At 41.1% G+C, this 14,136-nt stretch overlaps 1 protein-coding gene across 7 annotated transcripts in view; it reads left to right on the top strand.

Annotated features, from left to right (window-relative positions):
- UNC13B (unc-13 homolog B) overlaps positions 1-14,136 on the top strand; it is a 206,046-nt gene that overhangs the window by 152,682 nt on the left and 39,228 nt on the right. For all 7 annotated transcript variants that reach the window (XM_021554690.2, XM_077790533.1, XM_031507422.2 and 4 more), the window contains 6 exons: positions 101-169; positions 1,422-1,511; positions 2,937-3,071; positions 3,864-3,997; positions 4,904-4,989; positions 12,176-12,302. In XM_021554690.2, the coding sequence (XP_021410365.2) occupies positions 101-169; positions 1,422-1,511; positions 2,937-3,071; positions 3,864-3,997; positions 4,904-4,989; positions 12,176-12,302 (641 nt within the window). The remainder of the gene's footprint in view (positions 1-100; positions 170-1,421; positions 1,512-2,936; positions 3,072-3,863; positions 3,998-4,903; positions 4,990-12,175; positions 12,303-14,136) is intronic.

Below are 14,136 nucleotides of genomic sequence, written 5' to 3'. Positions count from 1 at the left end.
TTTGCACAATGCCATGTATCCATACTGCTTTCTCCTTACTCTGAAACTGGATTGGACAGTGGTTATACATGAACATTTACTAGTGCTTTCTGCTCAACAGAAAGAACGATTTGTAAAGCTTCTGGATCAGCTTCATAATTCACTTCGGATTGATCTCTCAATGTACAGGGTGAGTGGGAATAAACAGAATCCCTTTAGGTATTTTGGTGGGCAGGGTGGAAACACACCATTTGAATTTCTCTTACATTTCTAACTTCTGGCATAGTTTGTGTCTTAAGGAATTGTCATGACAAGCTTGTTGCTCAAATATACTGTTTTGTTTTGCTCATGGATCGAACTTAAACTTTGTTTTTTTCTTCCATTGTCATTTGCTCGAGACTTCTGAAATAATTTGAGCATCGTGAACTATACTTATCTCTGATACTTCCCCAGAAGTTTCCAGTCTGAGTTGGATTGTATTAAATAATTTTAATTGCTCTTATCAGCTACTTCAGGGTATCAGCTAAAAAGGAAAATAGACTTGTTCTCCCCTACTATGACAGAAATATTTTAGAGCACCTTGTTGTTATTTATTTAAGGTTTGGCAAACTCAAATCATGATGTATGGTCAGGTTTGAGGTTCCCCCCACTTCAGCAGATTGTGAAGAGATTAGTTTCAGATGCTGGCATTAGTCCAGCAAGCTCCATAAACCCTCCACTTTCTTTCTTTGCTACTCCTGAATCAATATTGTCTTATCATGCAACTTGTTTTACTTGCAGTAAAATCAATCCCATCAGCTTGAATGTAAGAATATGCTGAGGAACATGAATGCTATTAAAGGACATGGGTTCACAGAAGACAGTGAGAATGTTGGAAAGGGCACTGAGGTCAGAAGAGTTTCATGTTGAGAAGCAAAGCTAGCTGCATTCAGCATATGTATTTACATATGACATCTCACAGGATTCTAGCTAGTTCCAGTACCATCTTATGGGAGTAGTACTCATTTTTTCTTCTTGGTCTTGTTTACTTCTCTGGAGAGGTGTTTAATACACCACAACCCTTGACATCTCAGAAGAGAAGCCAAAAAATGGAGCATTGAGTGCAGAAAGGAAACACATAACCTTAGGCAAAAGGCCAGGGCTGCCAGTGATGAGGCTGCTCCCAGTCTGCTCCTTCTACAGCCAAGGAGACCATTCCTGCCACCAAGGGCTGTCAGTCTCCTGGCATCCACACACTTTACATTTGTGTGAGGAGCTATTTAATTAAGCAAACAGATAAGCTTCTGCAGCAAAAAGGCTTTATTTATTGAGCATTGTTTTGACTGGTACAAGCTTCTTGAGCAGGAAATGTTTCCAAGGCAGTTTCCTTATTTAGCACATGCTTGAAGCCTTGCATGGATCTGACTGTGCTTTCAAACAGGATTTCCCTTTTCTGTCAACAGAATAACTTCCCAGCTAGCAGTCGTGAGCGGCTACAGGACCTGAAGTCTACAGTGGATTTGCTGACCAGCATCACTTTTTTCAGGATGAAGGTATGGATAGGGGTGGGGGTGGGAATGGCATCTCTGCAGTTTTTTCCCGCCTGGAGTTGATTTCCCATTTACAAACAATTCTTTCATGTTGTTTTGCTTTAGACACTTAAAGGAAAATAGAAATCATCTGTTGACCGTGTATAAACATCCACATTTGATCTTTACTTCTCTGTATTTTGCATTATGAAGATGTAAATTGCTTTTCCCCTATTATTCTTCAGTCATAAAGATGGCACAACACTCTCCTACCCTCCCTCGCAAAAAATCAGAAAAAATGAGGAGGAGGAAGACTAAAGGGAATTGTCTAGTTTTAGGAAGAAAATTTGCTTTTTTAATAACATTAGGAAGGTTTTTCACTATCTAGTAAATATTTTAGAGTTCCTCTTGTGGAGGATGAGATACTAAAATGGGATAATATCTCTCATTAGAGATCCAGGAGCGTTGTTATGAATGTTAATGTGCTGGTTTCATAGTTAAGTTTATTGTCCTAGCAATGTGTAATGAGATTACTTTATAGTCCTGATTTTTGGCTTCTAAACTTTTTTAAGATTACAGCCTAATATTGTTGGTTAGTACATGCCACTTAAAAATATTTATTTTATCAAAACAAAGCAAGTGTTTAATTTGAGCTACTTCACAAAGTGCTTAAAATTTTACTCCTAAGCCCTAGCGTAAATGATGATTTAGATCTTTATTTTAAGAGTTTCATTCAGACAGTCTGTCTGTGTTGGGAGCTTGATTTATAGAGATCCTCTGAACAAGTTAGAGGTACTGAAAATATCAGAATTGTCAGGTTTTAGTTGTATTTGCAGGGTGACGATTGCCTGTCTGTTTAGCTTAAAGTACTTCTGCAGCATTTTCCTAAAATAGTGTAACAATGAAATAATGAAAACAGCTGTTATTGCAAGAGGAGAAGACATATCAGTTGGCATGTCCCTAATGATTTTGGTTACTTTAAAATTCAATAAAGCTTGTGATGAAAGATGTCCTTAATGAAAGTTTTTTTGTATTTAAAGGCAGACGTTTGGTCTTTGGCAAGACTTTGCAGATCAGATGTAAACTGCGCTTCTTCCAGTGCTGGGGAAGATTGCCTGAAGGCTGTGTAACAAAGTCCTATAAATTCAGCAGAAATTGTGTCTTTGGTTCAGATTATACACATATCAAGCCACATGATCTGTCTGTTCCAGGGAATCTTCCTTGGCACATCAAAATCTCTTTTATACTTCAGATTGGTCCTGTGGGGAGCCAAGTGTTGTCACTGCTTCTTTATGCCTGTGGAGAGTGACACATTTGTGGTTTCAGGTCATAAGTTGCTGAAAGCAGATCCACCAAGCCTTGCGTGGTTTCCAAAATGGTGATGTGTCCTTTCCCTGTTTGATTTATGAACCTTGCTTTGTTTGACTCTCTTTGTTATCCCCCTGCCAGGTCCAAGAGCTGCAGAGTCCACCCCGAGCTAGCCAGGTGGTGAAGGACTGTGTAAAAGCATGCCTCAACTCCACATATGAGTACATTTTCAACAACTGTCATGAGCTGTACAGTCGGGAGTACCAGACAGATCCTGTGAGTAGCTGATAAGCAGGCAGAAATTGAATTTTTCTGCTTTTTTTAAGATAGTAACAAGAATACTAATTGATACAAAAAGCCAGCACAAACAAAGTTGTGTGATTTGTTATCTTCTGAATGTACAAAATTTTTAATCAATTAATGAGCACTAATTAGTAAGGGGAGGATGATAATTGTTTTACACTAACTAATTATGATGTGTTTTGCCAGCCTCAGCAGTTATTTGTGAAGGGAAGGTTTGGTGTAGCTTTGAGCGAGCAAAAGCCAATTATAGCAACTGTAAGCTGACCAAGGAAACTGTCACTAGCATATGTAAACCTTAAACAGTGAGATTTTGCCTTGTGTTCAGCACCCAGTATCCTGAACTGGATTTAGGAGGTGCCTCTAGACACAAACTCTTCTCAAATGCGTGGCACCTCCACTGGCCTCTATGTGGTGATGCACACACAACATGGCATATAGTCACCAACCAGGTGCCTAAAAAGCAAGAATTTGGAATAGGCTTAGGGCAAATGATGTCTCAGCAGGTCTCCTGGAGCCTGGCCTGCTCCTGGCATGGTAGATGACAAAACAAGAATTAGTTGGATTTGAAGCCAGCAGTTAGCAACATGGTTTGGCATGTTACTGTGTTTTGTGTTAGATTAGACAAGTTGCCAGCAGTCAGTAATTTTAAGCTCTTTGGAAACAAGGGTCCACAGGTGTGCTTGGAGTTTGCATGGTGATTTGCATTTGCCAGCTTTTTCTTTGCCCTTACATTTTATGCTGGTTTTCCAATGGCTTCTTTCTCAGAACAAAACTCAGGACCTTCCTGCCGAGGAACAGGGCCCCAGCATCAGAAATCTTGATTTCTGGCCCAAGCTCATCACTTTGATAGTTTCCATCATAGAAGAGGACAAGAATTCTTATACCCCAGTCCTGAATCAGTAAGAATTCTCTGTGTTATGTTTGGCTGATGCTAGTCTGTGTGTGCACTGCTTTATTTGTTAAACTGCTTTCTGTCTCTTCTGTCACTTGTGCATTTATAGAAATACTTATCTTGTCTGTCTGTCTTTCTGTCTTATCTGTCTCTGTCTATATAAATAACTTTTTGATTGGGATGGAAGAGTTTCAAAATGTTCAGTTACGATGGCGTTCGAGCACAAACACCCTGATTATTACAATCCTGAGCTCAGGGAGGCACCTGAAACTGGGGTGAGAGTTCTTTTGGTTTTTTCTGATGTTGAGCATTTCTGGGGTGCACATTAATGCACACAGTAGTGCTGTGGTGCCTTATACTGTGGTTTAGGAACGTGGTGTTCAATGCAGCACTGGGAGATTGCACTGGGTGGAGTTTGCGTAGCATTGGAAAGGACCCTGAAATGGGTCTGTTTAACTTGTGGATATCCCTCCCACAGTCCCACAGGACAGAGAGAGACAGAGATCCTGCAAGGTATTACACACAACTAATTGGATTGTAACCTAATCATCACTGATCTAGCATGATTAGCAGTCACCTATCAGCCTAGTAACCCTCAAAAAGGAGAAAGAAAAAAATGGAAAAGGAAGGAGAAAAAGGTGCAAGGACATAGAGATTACACTCCCAGAATGACTGTGTGACCTATTCTAGGAAAGACATACAGGACCTGTCTTTTTGAGTTAAACAAATTTTTTGGTTTACTTAATCAATGCCTCAGAGTCTAGTCCATTTTCTCTAATATTCACCTAGTCCTTTAGGGTGAAGGAAGCATCTGTAAGGTTGAGCTTTTCAGCTTGTAGCATAGTTCAGAGCTAAATAAAGAAGAGCCCTTTGCTTTGACACATGCCAAAGCCTTTTTCAAATGTCCCCTCAGGTTTCCTCAGGAGCTTGCAGTTGGGAAGATCAGCGCAGAGGTGATGTGGAGTCTTTTTGCCCAGGATATGAAATATGCCATGGAAGGTAAGAGAACATCTCACTGCTGTTAGCTGACTTGTTGCTGGTCTCTTGTTCTCTAGAGAAAATGAGGCTTAAGCTCATCACCACTCATTGGAGCAGGGATTTCTAGTGGTTTGTTTGTTTGTGCACAGTTGGTTTATGTGTTTCAAGTTGTTCATTGATATCCCAGCTGGTTTGAAATCAGAAGCTCCCTTTGGCCTAGAAGTTACAATGGCTTGGATCAGCAGCCAGCAGCAGCTTCATCTTCTTCTGCTGTGGTAGAAAGGGTTGGAGAGGTTGGTGGAGTCTGGGTTGTGCCGTGGCTCTAGTTCCCTGGATAAAACTGCACAGGTTGTCTAAGCCATTGGAATAAAGATGCTGTTAGAACAATTCCTGCTGCAGACATCTTCATTTCCAATTAGTCTTTGCATAATTCCATGTCCTAGTAAGGAGGAAATTTTACTGTTTCTGAAAATGTTTTAGGCATGCAAAACCCAGCAAACATCCAGAAAGGAATTCTTCTGCTTGCATTACTCTTCTGATGGTTGGTTTCTGAACTTGATTTTAGTTCTATACATTGATTTTCACAATCTCACCAACTTTTCACAAGTTTCAGAGAGCAGCTCCCACTGTCTCTGCAGAGTTGGGCTTTATGCTCATTCATTAGGTGAGATTGTGATAAAACAGAAGTACCAGTGCTGTCTGTGGCGGTATTTATATTTCAAATCAAAGTTAAACTACTGCTTTTGGCCTCTCACAAAATCTTGCTCAATCCGCTTGTCCTCACTTCGATCTGAACTCACTTACAGGAGTGACAGCCAATTAGACTCTTCAGATTGCTAGGAAAAAATGCTGCCAGTAAGACAGCTACCTGGATTTTGTTCTTTGGAAACAGTCTGTGGGGTTGCTCTGTAGGTGAAAAAGATTGACTCCATTTATTTTATTAATCTCTGTCAGTGCAACAGGTGTAGAGACTGTGCTGCAGGGGGACACTCTTTGACAGGTGAAGGCTTGAATCTGACATGCGACAGGGCTGGATAAAATGGGCTCAATTCTGTGTTAGGAACTTTTTAGGAATGATTTCTTTCCCTAGAAATCGTTTACTCCTGCAAACTATTTTAGCTCCCCTTTCAATTCTGTCCTTATTTATCTAGGAGGGATGGAGCACTGCTCCTATGAATAAAGATAGACAGAATTGCATTTGTTCAGCCTTTGGGGTGTCCTGTTCTGGGGTACCTGAAGGGAGCCTGCAAGAACAATGGAGAGGGACTTTTTACAAGAGTGTATAGTTACAAGACAAGGGGGAATAGATTAAAAGAAAGAGAATAAATTAAAATTAGGTATTAGGAAAAAATTCTTCCCTGTGAGGATGGTGAGGCACTGGCACAGGTTGCCCATAGTAGCTGGTTTTTCCCCTTCCCTGGCTGTGTTCAAGGCCAGGTTACATGGGGCTTGGAGCAACCTGGTCTAGTGGAAAGTGCCTCTGCCTGTGTCAGGGGGTTGGAATGACATCATCTTTACAGTCCCTTCCAGCCAAAGGCACTCTCTGCTTCTTTCTACTCCTGTGTGCTCTACTTCAGGAATTTATAATGCAGTTTGCTCTCCTACGTGTTGAAAGTGCCCTAATTTCCTCCTTTATCTGCAGCAGTGAGAATTGCAACTGCATGTTTCCAGGTCTTGTAGTTCACCTTCCTAAGACTCCGTTTCCCTGTTGCATCCAAAGTGCAGTTGTATGGCTGTCAAAGGGGACATGAATTTTTTATTTTTTAATTTGGTTTCCAGTGCCCAGATTCTCTTGGTCTCCCAGGTTTTCTCTGTTCATGTGTTGTCCTATGTCCCCACTGATGACTCTGGGCTTATTTTACCTTTTCCTGATATCCTTCTGGTCACTTGTGAGCTTCTTAAGACAAGCATTGCTATCACCCATGAGCTCCTCAGTGCATAGTAAATACTTGCTGAAAAGAGCATCCCTCTTCAGAATATTTATTGGTGACAAAAGCTGATAAAAATGGAGCTGGTGGACAGGGATTTTTCATTTTGAACAAAAATCTAAAAACTGCATGGTAATTTATTTGTAGTCTAACTGTTCAAGTTCTGCAGGAGGGTTGAACAGTGATAGAGTCTGTGTTAGGATATGTCTCTTCCAAATATATATTCAAGAAGTGCTTCGGGTGCAGAATTCTATTTGAGGCAAGTGCGATTCCTCACACTGCTTTGCTCTCCAGAAATTTGTAAAGATAACCTTTAGAACAAGCTCTACAATAATTCAGTTACAGGCCTTACTACATACATTTTAAATACAGATGATTGCATTAGCTCCCTGCATTTTTTTTTTAACTCAGGGCGGGGAAAGGGATTGAAGGAAACTGATTAAATGATGTGTGGGATGATAATTTGATTTGCCAGCCTCAGCTGTTGGCTCTGTCATTTCTCAGGTTCAGCTGCTGTTTTTTCTACCAGTTAACCTGCACCAAGAGTTTCATATTACTTTTCCCCTTTCATGGCATAATCACTGGGTACATTTCTTGCCTGCTCTGAGATCAGGAGCTCTGCACAAAAGCTTACCTTCATATTTGGAGATATGTGCACATGGGCACAGAGTATAGTACTTGCCCCTAATTTTCTTCATGGTGTTTTCCCTTATGTTCTCTTCCTAAGTTCTGGATAACATGAGCTCATTCACCTCACCAAGTGGTAAGTTAATGGTCCTTGATGGAGCTTGTAGCTGTGAGTAGACAAAGACTTTCATTTCTTACCCATAGTTTTAGCACTATGGATGTAGTATGTAACACTAGCTCTAGTGTTTTGTAGTTTTTATGCCAGCAATAAACAGACCTGCAAAGAAGACTTGAAATATTATACTTCTGCTGTAGAAATGGAGGGCATGTTCTGTAAGGAGACTTGGGAGGAGTTCAGACCTGGCTGCATGAAACTGCCACTTCCCTCCTTCCAGCCTGATGCTTCCACTGCTCTCCAGTAGGTAGTGTGAAAGAGGCTTGGGAGGTTCAAGTGGGAGATGGCTTCTCTGAGCTGGAAAGCAGTGTCTGGCTGCCTGAGTTTTTCTTCTCCCATCATGCCTCTCCGAGCTGGAGCTTACCCCCATATGCACCATATAGCCTATGCAAGACAATGCATAAATCTTAATTTATACCTAGAATGTTGAGGTATTCTGACCCAGAATTCATGGCCAGCCTGTGGATGCTGCAGCAGTGTGTCCTTTGGGCACCTTCTGAAGAGTTAGATTGCTATTATGTAAAATATTGAATCAAAAAAAGGAAACACCTATTCTCGATATAAATCAGCAGCTGGTAGCAGTAGTCTTGGCATCAGTGTGCTCAGCTAATGGATATTATACCTTTGGCTGTCCAAAGGAGATACAGCAGAATCTCCAGGATCTACCCCACTTGTTTTCTCTCTCCCCTAAAGCAATGACTACTCAAGGCACCATGCATAGCAGACCCAGCATTTCCCTGTTTGCTGGGTCTTTGAGAAGCGTTCCTTGTTCCCTATAAGCCCAAGAGTAAAACAGGTTAGATACACATGTCCCAGACTTGGTTGGCAAGCTTATGTTACCCTGGAGTCACTGTAGGGTAGAGGATGATTTTCCAAGCGATACAGTTGGCTCCACCTCTGGGATGCTGTCCAATGGTCAAGCAGCTCTATAGCCTCTGTTAGTACACTGTACTTAGTAGTTTTCTCATTTATCTAGTAGTTTTTCTCATTTACCTCCCTGAAACCGCTGTCACCCAGAAATCACAAACACCCTGAGCAAAGAGGCTTCTGCTTTTCCTTTGCTAGGAACACTTTAACAGACAGTAATAGAAAATCAGCATCATCCTTGATAGCAACATTTCATCTTAGTTTGGACACATCAGTATTAGGAGAGGTGCAAATTGGAAACATCTCCGATAGGAAGAGAGACTGAGTAGACTTGGCAGGCAGGATTGAAATAAATCATTCTGCTACTTTGTCACTTCTAATAAGGAGAAGGGGATCAGAGGCACACACAGATGCCAGCTATCTAAAGTGTTGACACTTCAACAGCCCTGGTACCTATTAGAGTTTCTTTACAGAAATTTGACATTATTTGCTGGAAGTTTAACCCATGAAAAATAGGCTAACAATCAGGAAAAAAAAAAATCTGTGATTGAGGAGTATGGTAGAAGTCCTGTTCTCTGCCTGAAAAGGAGAACTGGACATAATATTAGAAAGTGTGCTGCTAAGCAGCAGTTCCCTATTAATACCTTAATAATATGGCCTTTGTTACTCCAAAAGCTTTTCTCCAAAGAAGTCTGTTTGGAGCTGAAATCTGCTAAGGAAAGTGTGGGAGACTTACAGAATTCTGTGTTTTCAGGATAAAACACAGCAGTTGCTGCACAATATCTGTGTCCTGTTCTGCTGTTGCTAAGGTGTTTAAAAGCCAGCAGGTTATAAAGCAGAACAGAGATGTTCTAAGACTGATGGCTGCCAAGATTTTCACTTGACTTTTTCTAAAATGGGTTTTCAATGTATGCCTCTGACTGATGTGGTTAGATGTCACCTTCAGGTGGTATTAAACATTTCCACTTACAAAGGAAGCAACTGTTGAAAACAATGTGGGGTCTATTGAAGAGGGAGGGGGAGATGATGCAGGCTGGGGATGGAGGAGGGCTGGGTCTTTTTTGGCTTTCTTTGTTCTCCAAAGAGTTTGAGCTGTTCATTCTTGTCTTCTCTCTGTCACAAGCCCCTCCTTTCTTTCGAATACGTAAAGTTCTTTTTTATGGTGGTAAGACCTCTTTTTTCTTTCAGTTTCCTGTGATTTATCCCTTAATGTCAAGTGTCTCCTTAAGTGCCTAGATGGCCAGGTAGTCCTAGTAGCTGTTCTTGGGTTTATGCTTCTGTGGCTGCTTTGTATCTTCTTCTGCAACTTAGAAGTATTTTAGATGTCCTAGAAAACAGCAAAAAGCTTGAATTGCTTGCTTTTAGTGCATTGTTTAATTTTCAGGAACTAAATCTGGTTAAGGTTCTTTTTACATCCAAGTCAGACCTTTCCTCAGCAGGAACAGCGCTTTGCACGTGCCGGAGCAGCAGCTGGCGGCAGCACACATCCAAGTTAATGAAGTTATAATTGTCCATCGGTTTCCTCACTCACAGGGAGCAGAGCAGACACAGTTATTGCTCTGTTTCCAGTTTTAGATCTGCAAAGGGAGTTCTCATTTTCTTCTACCATTGCTTGAAGTATAGCAGAGGGTCAGCAGTTCAGACACTGAGTATACTCCTGCTTTCTTAGTGCTCAAGAAAGACATGAGGTTATTAATGTAAAACAGGAATGGACTTTACACAGTTGCCTGTAGAGTGAAATGGACCATAGTACATGTAATTTGTCCATTGAACCATCACTCCTGAGGGTTATGTCTCTCAGATATTGGGCATTTTAATCTCTCTAAAACAAAAATTGTGTTTCCCTTTTTTCTTTTTTTTTTTTTTTTTCTTTTTTCTTTGAGATTGTATCTGTATTTGGTCTGTGGTGTGCACTAGGAGGAAATGTGTGTTACACTCTTACAAAAGCTTGTAAAGAAACCAATGGAACATTCAACTGCTTGACAGTTGACAAAGGTTTATGGAAAAATTTGGCTTGAACATTTCTCTGGATTTTGTTTTTTCAACTGGATAATTCACACCTGATTTGAACTTTATTCTTGTGCAGGTTGATGAAGGTTCAGGAGAGATGTGGAAGTTTCTCAATGTTTTGAATTAGTTGCAAGAGTTCACATTTACCTGAAAATATATAATGTTGTAAGATAAGCATGCCTGTCAGTTAATAAGCCATTCATAGCTGAGAAGAATACTCACTCTTTTTAACATAGCCGAAACCTGTCTCCACATAAGCAATGATGCCCTTGGAAAGTTACATCATTGATGAGGTTTCCATGTTAAAGATCGAAAGAAGAGTCTAAAGTGAAATACTGGGGTAAAAACCTGAGTCTAAGCCAAAATCTTGTATGTTTTAGTATAATATCTCACATTGTAGACATGGACTAGCAGCTTGCTGTGGTGCTACAGTGAACAAAAAAGCTTGGCACAAAGCATATTCCTGCTATGAAACTTGGCAGAAGAAAGAGATGGATACAGACAGAAGGCACAGAGGAGCAGAAGTGCAGAATTGATCACCTGATGATGCAGGGTCACAGTGCAGGCAAAAGCTTGCTGCTGAGTCCTCATATCATAAAAAAAAGGAATTAATTTTCATCTCTTTAATTAAGATTTTAAAGAAAAGCAGTGCAGTAGAAGGATCTGCCTATGTAAGCACATGAGGGGTGGCTTGGGAGAAAGTGTTGAGCTGCTTTTGGGAGAATTTAGCAAGTATTTTAAATACATAATTGTGGGCTGATCTGGGGTGGGAGTCAATTACTGAAAGATGTTATTGTGGACGTAGGCTGTGAAGAGCCTTGAGAGTGAAGACTTGGACCATACATTTCTCCTGATAAGGAAGGGGAGCAGTAGTCTGCAGAGATGATCTCTGCAGAAACGTAGGTCTGATTATGGCCAGTGCTTTAGTGGTGTAGGTATGTGGGAAGGGTTGTGTTGTGGAAGTATGGGCATTATAGAGGGAGAAACTGTATTTTCTCAGCATTGCCTGGGTACAAAACATAAGGAAACCTAGCAGGAAGAAGAAGCTCATCAGCAGACCCTGCTTTGTGGAAGAGAAATACTGATTTCTCCAAGAGGGAGCAAGGAAGGCTCTGGTTCCTGTGTAGCTCATTTGATCTTGTTTGAGTGACATTGTCAAACTTCTGGTGCTTTCTACTGTTGTCTCATAGGGGATGTAGTGTAACATGTTGCTACTGCCTTTGTTTATAACCAAGAATGGACAGATTTGCTCACCTTGATTTTTTCCCCACAAAGATGGAGTCTCTCAACTGTGATATGTTAAATTAAAAAGCCATGAGACATTGCTGTTTTTATTGCTTTGACAACAAAAAAATGTTTAACTAATGGAAGTATTAACTAGAGCTACAGAAAAAATCTCTAGATTCCCAATAGTCCCAACCTCCAAGAACTCCTGCCTGTTGCCAAAATTCTGTGTTGTGAAGATTTTGTGGCTCTATACATGCTTCATCCTCAACACCCTTGCAGTCTGCAGACATGCTTCATAAGTCCTCCCCATGCCTGGTGTGGTTACATGCAGTGATGAATTCAGACCTAACTGCTTTTTTTCCCTTCCTTACAGAGCATGAGAAACACAGACTGTGTAAAAGTGCGGACTATATGAATTTACACTTCAAAGTGAAGTGGCTGTACAACGAATATGTTTGTGATCTGCCTGCCTTCAAGGGAAAAGTGCCTGAATATCCAGCGTGAGTGTCTCCTGTAGTAAATGCCCACCCACTATCTACTTCCTTTTGTTACCTTGGTGGTAGGGTGGCCATTTGGATCTCCTGTGGCTGCCTTCAAGATACCTCATTTCTTAAGTCTCAGTTTTCTGTGTTTGTGTACATGTTTTTCCACTGTGGTGTTCTGTGCCACTGCCCCTCACCCAACACAGTCCATTATTGTACAATATCTCCCAACATTTCCGAAGCTTAGCAATGGTATGGACAGACTTAAAACTGCTGTGTGCCTGCAGTGTGGGCAGTTCTTGAAGAGAAGATGTGTGCCTACACATATGCTTTATCTATATATACACTATACATGGATGTCATATGTACACACACAACAGGATTTGTAAGTGAAGATAATGTTTTTCTTAGTAAGACTGGGTAGCTTAGTTGGAAGCATCAGATAAGCTTTTGCTCTTGAGCTCTAAACAATTGTTTGCAGCTTCTGACTTTAAAAGAGTAACAGTAGATTTCAGACCTGGAGAAGGTGTATGAAACCAAATGGTTGTCTGGGCAACCTGGAGAAGATGGTGCAGCTAGAGTCCCACACCTGCCTCAAGCTACAACAGGTATCCTGGGTCTTAGCAGTGCTTTAACTGGTTTTCAGAAGCTTTCAGTGATGTTTGCTCCACGACTCCTTTTATCCTGTGCTTCACTGCTACTCCTTCACTGGGTTTTGGGAATTTAACATACACTCTCCTTTTCACCCCCTCCAAATCTTTCTAGCTTCAGTTTGAGCTTGTTAGAGGCTGCACATAGAGAATAAATTGTTCCTGCTTTTCAAGAGTAAAATGCTTTGCTCATGCTTCTTTATGGTCTTCTGCTGGTTCTTGTTTGTTCCCAGCTTTCCTTCTAAGTGAGGTTTACACACCTCTTTCCAGACATATTTGTGTCTGAACATAACTCTTGGCCTTAAATATGACCTTGCCATTCTTTGCCTTGCAGGCAGTGCTGCTGCTTTCATGTGCCATGTGCTGTGTTGAAAGCAACCTTTTGCATTTTCTTTTATTCAGAGATATTGCTGACTAGTGGTGCTCACAGTGGGCCACTGGATGGCCTGCAGGCACCCTCAGCATTGTGTCCCACCACAGTGCTGTTTCCACCCTGTACATGACTGTTCCATGCTGTATAAATGCAGCACTTTTCCCCTCTTGACAAACACTTTTTCCTGGACTGTGTTTCCAGTTTGGCACTTTGAATTCGTTTGCCATGCTTTTGTGCATACAGTCTCTCAAGCCTGGTGCTAGCTGCATACTAATCAGGCTTGAGGCAGTTGGGCATAATTGCTCGGTGTGGGCTGTGGGCCTGATTAAGAAATCAGGTCAGCAAGAGACATAAGCTGCTCACTGAGCAGGGTGCTAGAGTGACAGTCTCAGAAGCCCTTTCTCTTTGCTGTGCCTCTGAGTCAGGGCAGTTTTATGCAAGCCATCAGATATTCTTAATCTCTCTTTTTCTCCTGTGTAATCAGGATAATGATGCTCGGTTTTGTTCTGCAGTCTGTTCTGCTCTGCTGCCTTTGTGGTAGAGCTTCAGTACTCATGTGCATTTGCAGCCACTGGCTTTGTTACTTCACTCTTGTATTTCAATACAATAGCCACATTGTCAGACACAGGTGATGTTTCTCTCAAGTGTAACCTTCACCTGTCACAAAGTATCCCCTTGATATGAATTGTCCTTTGATTTGTTTAATAACAAGTATTTTTAGTCTCAGAACTTCATTAAACAAAGGAGACCACGCATCAGGTTTGCATATTGATAAACTCCTTAGATGAAACTAAATTGCTGCTCTCCAGACAATGTTTGGGCTGTTGAT

This window comes from Lonchura striata, chromosome Z (genome assembly GCF_046129695.1).
Source record: "Lonchura striata isolate bLonStr1 chromosome Z, bLonStr1.mat, whole genome shotgun sequence".
In the NCBI taxonomy this organism is placed as follows: domain Eukaryota; kingdom Metazoa; phylum Chordata; class Aves; order Passeriformes; family Estrildidae; genus Lonchura; species Lonchura striata.
The sequence above is the reverse complement of the archived record's forward strand: the minus strand, read 5'-3'. Positions and strand labels throughout refer to the sequence as shown.